The sequence below is a fragment of the Electrophorus electricus genome, chromosome 15 (assembly GCF_013358815.1).
Source record: "Electrophorus electricus isolate fEleEle1 chromosome 15, fEleEle1.pri, whole genome shotgun sequence".
In the NCBI taxonomy this organism is placed as follows: Eukaryota; Metazoa; Chordata; class Actinopteri; order Gymnotiformes; family Gymnotidae; genus Electrophorus; species Electrophorus electricus.
This window is the reverse complement of record NC_049549.1, coordinates 5,879,431-5,888,367: the sequence shown is the minus strand read 5'-3', so window position 1 is coordinate 5,888,367 and position 8,937 is coordinate 5,879,431. Positions and strand designations below refer to the sequence as shown.

The following is an 8,937-nucleotide window of genomic DNA, read 5'->3' as shown; positions in this document are numbered from 1 at the left end:
TATATTTCTACCTTGGTTATATGTTGATTGTGGTGTATGGTATATCTGTGCTTTTTATTTCCTGTACGTAAATATTTTTAAATATATTTTGACAGTAAATGTACATGAAGTAATGCAAAAATAGTTTCCACTCCATTAAAACATTTTAATATCAAAAGAACACATGGATCAAACTTTTGATTTTACATCCACAAAGAATCAAGGGAAAACATTTTGTACGAGACATTAGTGACTGCAACACAATCAACATACTGCACATAAAAGATACTGAAACTGTACAACTATGTATGCCTCATTATTTACACCTACTGTTAAAAATGAGGATTACTACTGAGAACAGAACATGCTCCATATTCCGAGCACTGATTAAGTCCACTTTTTCCATGCGAGTGTAATCACAACAAAAGACTAATCCTAAATCACAGATATTTGATAAATATGGATGAGTATATATATTGCTTCTACTTGTGCACATCTAAACTCCATTAAATTTCCCCATTACCTGTTGTCATCATGCAGTTTAATAATAAGCCATATATGTGGCTTTCTTCCTCATTTTCAAAATATTGACTACTCAAAACCACTTTCCTATTTAAGGCATTACTTTCTTGCTTGGAAACCTAAAAAAAAAAAAAAAAAATGCATGTAATACAATAATATTATTAGTAGGGCAAAGACATCACCACCTCCTTCTTCAACAAAGTCCTTTATCACCCCAGACTTTCAACCATGTAAGATACAATAACTATTCATCTGTCCCTAATGTTTATGATCTCATCAAAGCCTAAAGCTGTGTGTAATTCAAGCTCTCAGAATCTAATGGGGTTTTATTCAGAGCAGAAGGTGAACCAACCACTGCATCTGAAATATAATGAAACAGAAGGTCAGTTGTTACTAAGGACAATAAGAAAGTTAATTGTATTGCAGGAATATTTAATAAGTATGCTGGGATACCAAAATGCACTCTTCTTACTTGCCATAATATCCAAGATATCCTCATCAGACAAAAGAAAATGTTCCTCCAAGCAAAGAACCCCAAAGAAATTCACAAAGCTTCACTTACATGACACGTTGCATAATGAATTACTGTCTGAAGCAATCACACCTGTATCACTGATCGCTTTGCCCCCTGGGCTCTTGTGCTGGCCCTCAATGTGTGCAGTCATCTCTTTCCGGTCCGGAGTACAATGGCCGCACTGCAGGCAGCTGTATCGCCCCCTGGTGTGCTCCCATAGGATGCGACTGCTGAAGGATTGGCCTGAGAGATACAATTTAATGGGGAGACGTCAGTGACGGTGGTAATCGATCACTTGTAAAAGTATTACTCAGGCAAGCAAAATGACAAATCTTGTTGCTAAGGAAGAGAATCAGATCAAACATGTTCGTGTTGATTATGACAAAGACAAATCAAGCTTCAATATAACACACCACGAATGGGATAGGTTTCTGGACACAGATTAAGCCCAATACCGGATTAATACCAGACTATAAAATGTGTTACATTTTCCACAGGCATCCCTTATAATAAAATATGTCCCGATATTTCCCCCACAAGGGGACACTAAACAGTGACACCAATACCAACTTTTCTGTTATAACCAATGGATATCTGAAAGAAGCCCCATCGATAAACAGGGCCTTGCATTGTGCTTGTATATACGAACAGACAATGTTCATGTTAGGTAACTAAACGAAAATAATATATCTACATTAGCAATATTAATGACAATAAGAGTACTTTGGTGACAGTATTTCCATCATTAATGATACTGGTATTGGTATCAGTGCCAACACTACTTTTATTTCTAGCACCAGGCTTGATCTGTGTTCACAATACGAGCGCCTTGAAATTTACATTCCAGACCAGTCCCTTCACACAGCAAATGCAGAACAAACACCAAAAATAAACCCAGTTAAGACAGATGGAAATGAGAAAACGGGTTCTGGGATGCGCAAGCACAGTCAGCAGCTCGATGCAAGGCCACCAAGCCCAGTACCCAGAGCCAAGGTTGTCTAGCCAGCAGCAAGCACCTCCTAGCTGTCCCAGTGCTGGGGTGCTGAGTGGAGAGGGGGAAACAGCGCAGAACAGGAGGTAAGAACAGCACTATGGATAACACTCTCTGCTGTCTGACATTATCTGTTAGTGCAGCCCTCGCCTGGATGTATGCATCTGGGATTGAATGGGAGTGGATTGACTCGCACAGCCACATGGTTCGACTAGTAAAGCACACGAAGAGAAACAGTAAGCCCAGTTAGAGGGGTGGGAGCAGCAGCATCTAAAGCAGACTTGAGGAAATTTCTGATTTTTTTTTTTTTCTTTCCCCTCTAGCAGCATGTGTGTGTGTGTAGTTCTGTGTGCCTCACCTGGACTTCCTCTCTATTTAAAGCCTGACTGGTTGGAGAAGAGTTCCATCTGTGCAAAAGGGGCGCAGGCAGTTCTGGCAGGACAGTGCGACACGACAAAACACAGTTCACTCAAAAAAAACAAACAAACCCCCCCCCCCCCCCCCCCCAAAAAAAAAAAACAAAACGGCAGTTACCCTCTCAGGACTTATTGGTTTTACTCTGAAAGGGCACGCCCCTGTTGAGAGGCAAGTGACAAGTTGAAGTGAGCGTTGGCAAAATATACTAAAATGTATGACGCTCTAACGCACATTATTATGACACTTGCTTTAAGACCAGTCTCTTTTAGATACCATCTTGCATAGGTCATTCACCTTGGTTCTTCCTCCAGACCGCATTTGACCCTGGAGGGGTGTGGGGTGGAGAGGACGGCAGGCTTGAGGGGCCGATCCTGATGGACCACTGTGGCAGCAGCGGCTGCTGCTGCTCCAGCTGGACTGGCTCTGGCAGAGAGGCTGGGGGAACAGGAGACAGCCTGGGTGGGAAGGGGCTGTAGGCTGCATCTGCCTGACCAGGCACACGCTGGGCATTTGCAGCAACAACCTCTGCAGGAAAGGCCATGGAAGTGGAGTCTGTTAAAACGGTACTAGCTGCAGCTTGCTGACTGGGCCGAGGTGCTGAATTTAAGGGCAGCGAGGGCTCCGATTCCATCTGCTGGGATTCGTCTGTGGTCAAAAGGGGCCCATAGGGCTCCAGGTCGACAGTGGCGAGCGAGACACCAGAAGGATCTGTGTCAGCAGCCTCTGTCTTTATAGCCTTGGTTTTGGCTACCTTGGCACAAGTCTGCAGGTGTTTCAGGAGGGTGCGGTAGGAGCGCAGCTTGGCTTTGCAGCTTTCACACCTGCAGGTGATCAAAGGAGTGTCACTATGTTAAACTAACAAACATACTTAGAGAAATTATAAAAAACCCAACAAGTCACAGTAATGAGATCTTAATGGCAAATATGACCAGAAAACAGTGAAACAATAGTTAGTTTTATTAGCCTCAAATCTAAGGCAACTGACTCACAGGAAAAAATAATTTGGCTTGTGGTGATGCCTCATGTGATCCATGAGCTGCTGCATGTTAGAAAATGAACCCTCACATCCTATCGTGGAGCACAGAAAGACTTTGCCTGGGAGAGAGGGATGAAACTGTGAGACAGTGAACGCATGAGCGTGACCACTCATCTTCACACAATGCCCAGTAGACAAAGTACATTGCATCTTATCTATACTACAAATTAATCTTCTATATCCAGTGAAAATTGTTTGTTGCATTTTTCCTCAACAACCAACATACACAAGCATTCATGTAAAGACTTCAATTCGTTTGCAACCAGACACATTATGGTGTTAATCTGGCAAAACAGAATATCGTACCAGGAAGTGACTGTGCAGGGATCTTATGATGATCCTTGATGTGACTGTTCAGTGATTCTGAATTAGTATAGGTCCGCTTACAGCCATAAAACGAGCACGACAAATGACAACCTGAAAAGGACAAGCCATAATTGACTCAAACATTCACTGTAAATAAAAATAATAAAGTATAATAATAAACGAATTATAGGATAGGTCAACATACCCTCCATGGTTAGTGTTACCGTGATAGTTGGGCTGCAAAACTGCCTCGTCAACCGATGTTTTGCTAGGTAGCTACCTAGCTAAAGCCTAGGTGACCAAGACAGAGATTTTCTAATATACGTCTCCAATATGTGTTTATGTGAAACTGAACGAATAATCCGTTTATAATAATCCACAACCAGTTGCAACAGTTTTATTAGCAGCTTTATTAGCTAAAAATTAGTTATTTATCTAGTTCGGTAACTAGCTAGCGTTATGTAGAAATCGACCAGATGGCTAGATATCTATCTTCCAGTGTTTGTGACGGCAGAAATAACATTACTTAACCTATTAGCTAGCTAGGTTAATCTGGAGATAGACAGCTACTTTTCCTTACTAACAAGAGTTAAAAGTGGCTAATAATGATGAGTTACGAGTTTCTCTTTGTAAAATTAGATAACGCTAGGTTAGCTAGCAAGCCAGACTGAATGCCACAAAAAGATTAGCTAACGCTAGCTACTTAATAAACTAAAGAAATCTTGTTAGATAACTATTGTTATTACTATAAGGAAAGAATAGTATGCATGATTAAATACAGCTTCTCTGACCACAGCACTTACTAAAGATGTATCTCATACCGATAAAGCATGATAAACATTTATGAATGCAAGGACGCTAGCTAGTAATGCACTTCCTTTAGCCAAGCCGACGTACCTTGATATGGGCACAACGGCACAAATAAAAGGATGAGACGGTGGCCCAAGGGTGCCAGATCTTCTAATACCAGTACGTCAGAATCATTTACATATGGGATTCGTTTCCTTTCACAAAGCATTTTAATGCTGATATACGTTACATTAATGATGCATGTCTGCGTTGCCAGATGTTGCTATAAAGTTAGGAAGAAGAACTGATATTCAGTCTCCGAATGTAAAAGCCAAACTTTGAATCAAGATCAGTATAAGCTTTATACAATATCTCTATTTTTGTATAGGCTACTTTTAATTTCTAATGTACAGTATCAGTGCCAAAAGAGGACAAAGTAGCATTGTTCTTTCTACTTTTGTGAAGGATGCTGTGTTCAGAGCACAGTAGTACAGAGATTTCTTGACTGGTAGTCCTCAGTCAGTCCAGATTGGGAGCAGCACTTCCAACATCACTACACTGAGTACTGGTGCTCCCCAGCGCAGCGTACTCAGCCCTGTGCTCTTCACACTGCTGACTCATGACTGTGCAGCGATGCACAGTTCGAATCACATCATCAAGTTCGCTGATGATACAACCGTGGTGGGTCTCATCAACAAAGACAACGAGTCAGCATACAGAGAGGAGGTGCGAGAACTGGTGAGCTGGTTTAAGGTCAACAACCTGTATCTGAATGTTGACAAGACAAAAGCGAGATCACTCCCCACTTGCAATCAATGGCTCCTCAGTGGAGATTGTCAAGAACATCAAGTTCCTTGGTGTTCACTTAGCGGAGAACCTCACCTGGACCCTGAATACCAGTTCCATCACCAAGAGAGCCCAGCAATGTCTTTACTTCCTTCAGAAGCTGAGGGAAGCCCATCTCCCATCACCCATCCTTCTATAGAGGTACTGTAGGGAGCATCCTGAGCAGCTGCATCATTACCTAGTTTGGGAACTGCACTGCCTTTGACCGCAAGACCCTCCAGAGAATAGTGAGAACAGCTGAGAAGATCATTGGGGTCTCTCTTCCCTTCATCACGAACATCTACATAACACGCTGCATCCGGAAAGCCACCAACATTGTGAAAGACCCCACACACCCCTCAAAGGAACTGTTCACCCTTTTGCCATCTGGAAGAAGGTACTGCAGCATCCGGTCCCGCACCTCCAGACTGTGCAACAGCTTCTTCTCAGAAGCCATTAGACTCCTGAACTCTGGCTAACTCCAATTCCAATTCAGATTCCAAAAATGGGCACTTTTATACACACACACACACACACACACACACACACACACTCACAGTTTTACATCGGACTAGTGCTGAAGTCAAACCTCACACAAATAAACTATGCACTCCTGTTGCAGTCTTGCACATTATCCTACTTGCTGCTAGAGTACTGTACTAAACCAACACTGTACTCTGAACTGTTCTGGCTGCTACTGGTGACTGCTATGTTCAGTGTAGCATGTCACTGACTCCCATGCACAACTCACTTTACATATGCCCGATACTGTGTACTGGACTAAATAATTGCACTGTCTACTCATTTGGTATTTGTCCTGTCCTGTATTTATTATTGTTTATTTAATTACATTTTTGCACTATATTGGACTGTTTGCACTTGTGTAGCATGTTGTCTGTTGCACTGTTGTTTTGTGTTGCACCATGGTCCTGGAGGAACATTGTCTTGTTTTTGTTGTGTACTTGTATATAGCTGAAATGACAATAAAACCTCTTTGAACTTTATCTATCTGAGCCACATAGCAACAGTTGTCATGTATACATATCAGTAATTGCTTTGTACTTAGCTAACAGATTCACACTGCTCAGCTGCACTCTCACACTTCACTCTCTCACACTTCACTGGTCCTCAAACAGGTCAGGGGTGCCCAACTTGGTTCCTAGAGATCCAGAGTTTAGATCCAATGCCGGGATCTAATATTCAGATGCTACTGTTGTCCTTGTGTAACACAAATGAGTGTTAGTTTGGAGTTGGATCCAGACTCTAATCTCCAGGATAAGAGCTGGGAACCCAAATATAGACTTTAGTATTACCATCCACAGTGTTCTGCTATGTATTGTGGGAGTGATTTTCAAGGGCAGGTCAAGGCCAGACCTGCCATATGTAATAAGACAACATTTTCTGTGTACATACCAGCTGTATAGGATCTTAATCTCAAAAGACCCACAATTCAGTGGTTTATGCCTGTCACACCTCACCTGTCATTTGTCTTTTGGACAAGCAAGGAAATTTTCCACTTACTACAAATGAGAAGCCCAAAATCTGTCAAGAAAGCTTCATATGAGCTCTTGGGTGAAGGACAGAAGTGTTTTGGTTCTGAATTTAAGAGCCTAAAGCAACAAGCAGATGGCATTACACCAGCGTTCAAATCTACTCATTCATCCGACCCTGTTGTTCTGAGCTCTAGCGCCCATAATGACCTGCTAGAAACTGTTGAGCATGACCTGAAGTTTTGGAGCCCAAAAGACGTATTTGAGATTGATGTTATTGAATTGTTCCAATGTCTAAAATCTATCAGCCTAACCCATCAGTGGAACGGTTGTGGCAGTATGCAAACTGCAGTGAGTCCATGGAGACTGGCAGTGAAGAGGTGATGAAGTCTCTGACTAGCTTTTCAAAGCACTTCATCACAACTGATGTGAGGGCAATATAGCACCATTAGCGTTGTTAGCGCTAGCGCTGCTAGATGCAGCCTCGAAGCGAGCGAAGAATGTGTTTAGCTCGTTCGCCAGACACTCATCCGCAATCGTCAGTCCGGAGAGTGAGCTTCTGTACAGTATACTGTAACAACAACAACAAAAAGGGAAATAGAGAATTCTGAAAGCATAAATCATGTTATATAATATGATGTCACAGGTCATCAGGTTAAAAATTCAAAAACTTTTTTTTCCTCTTCCCCCCCAACTCAAGGAGCAGGTTTGACCAGTGTTGCAAGTCTGAACAGAAGAACCATGGCCATGACGCAGCTGCAGAGCAAATAATAAAAAAACAACAACCATCGCTCTCAGCTCCAAGGTGCATTGCTGCTCCTACTGCTCTGAATTAAATTTGAAAACATGTTTAGAATATTCTGCACTTGGACATTTGGCCACTTGGAAATATATTTCAGCAACAAGAAAACATATCCCTGTTAACATCTGCCAACTATTGTTTTATTCTTTTTGCAGCCAGTACATCTTACTTTTAAACGTTACAGAAAAATAAAAACTATATTAGGTTTCCATTTATGCGGGTTCAGCATTTAAATTAAAAAATGGTCAGGGGCCCATTTCCCCGAAGCACTGAAGTTGTAAGATCACTCTCTCACTCTAGGAGTATCCCATTAAACAAAAGATTACGAATTTTTCCAGCAGTGAATGGAAACATCGAAGTTAATCCATGCTAGCAGTACCCAAACAAGCCCACATAAACTTCAGCTAAAATAAGCCTCTTCCTTTCCATGATGTCCAAAAGCACTGGCGATCAAATAATTCTTACGGTTGTACGAGTTTCGTCAAACAGCGTCAAACAGCGTCAAACCCATGCGCGAGGCTATCTGCTAACAACACTGAAGCACTGATAATACACAGTGCGCAGAGCCTAAGCGTCTTCTATTCATCTATTTGATGAAAGAGCTGCCAATCACGCGGCTTGCCCTGGAAAGACTTGGGAAGTAAATGCCAAGGCTTGTCTATTTGGGTTTGTTTACGTAGGAAGCGAACGAGTGTTTTTGCGTAAAGAGGTGAGCATACAATTAAAGAATTTTACTAACACTCCGTATACCATTTAAACATGCCACGCAGTTGTTTTGATGGTAGTTGAATTTTCTATGACAAAACCGGCAGTTATCTTATACCGGAAGAATGTTTTAAAAGGCCACTTATAAGGACAGGCACGTTGTTGTGGAAATTTATCCGAAAAACATGGGTGTGGATTCAGCGTGGGATTTCTGGCGAGCGTATGCATGTAGACGGCTGAAAATTGTATGTTAATAAATGTACTGTATTTAATCAATTGTCCGTGGAAAGGTTTGTCTTGACAAGTAAACAATCACTTGAGCAAAGTACAAAGTCCTTTGCCCCAGCCTTTGTGCGCTGTACATATAATAATCTCTCACATAGTTCTTTTCATGTCAAGAAGCCACCTGGAATCACAGGACACACTGTTCTCTTAGTGGTGCAGTATCTAGCTCACTGGTTTTTTGTTTTTTTTACAGGAAAAAGAGGTTGAAACATTCAATTAGAAATATTAATAGCATAAAATGTAAAGGATTATAGAGATTCTGTGGTTAGCCAAAGG

At 41.7% G+C, this 8,937-nt stretch overlaps 2 protein-coding genes across 6 annotated transcripts in view; one reads left to right on the top strand and one right to left on the bottom strand.

Annotated features, from left to right (window-relative positions):
* Window positions 1-124: 124 nt before the first annotated feature.
* Window positions 125-4,675, bottom strand: znf414 (zinc finger protein 414). 4 transcript variants are annotated; one of them, XR_003411893.2, is made up of 8 exons: window positions 4,569-4,675; window positions 3,971-4,056; window positions 3,766-3,876; window positions 3,413-3,518; window positions 2,718-3,244; window positions 2,365-2,438; window positions 1,106-1,258; window positions 770-861 (listed from the first exon to the last, which is right to left on the bottom strand). XR_003411893.2 is itself a non-coding variant. In XM_027028354.2 (7 exons), the coding sequence occupies exons 2-7, from the start codon at window positions 3,975-3,977 to the stop codon at window positions 785-787; spliced, it is 981 nt and encodes a 326-aa protein (XP_026884155.1). In that variant the 5' UTR covers window positions 3,978-4,056; window positions 4,569-4,675; the 3' UTR covers window positions 125-784. The 4 variants fall into 4 exon arrangements, 3 of the variants coding, with proteins under 3 accessions (XP_026884155.1, XP_035390332.1, XP_026884166.1); XM_027028354.2 differs by lacking the exon at window positions 2,365-2,438 and having other exon boundaries at window positions 125-861; XM_035534439.1 differs by lacking the exon at window positions 2,365-2,438 and having other exon boundaries at window positions 125-861; window positions 4,587-4,659.
* A 3,608-nt stretch (window positions 4,676-8,283) lies between these two features.
* Window positions 8,284-8,937, top strand: part of LOC113587747 (telomerase protein component 1-like) — a 37,924-nt gene continuing 37,270 nt past the window's right edge. The window contains exon 1 of one of the 2 annotated variants that reach the window (XM_027026582.2): window positions 8,284-8,380. The gene's annotated coding sequence lies outside the window, so the exon portion shown is untranslated. Of the gene's footprint in view, window positions 8,381-8,606; window positions 8,622-8,937 lie in introns of those variants that run through there. The other variant, XM_027026590.2, reaches the window with a different exon arrangement.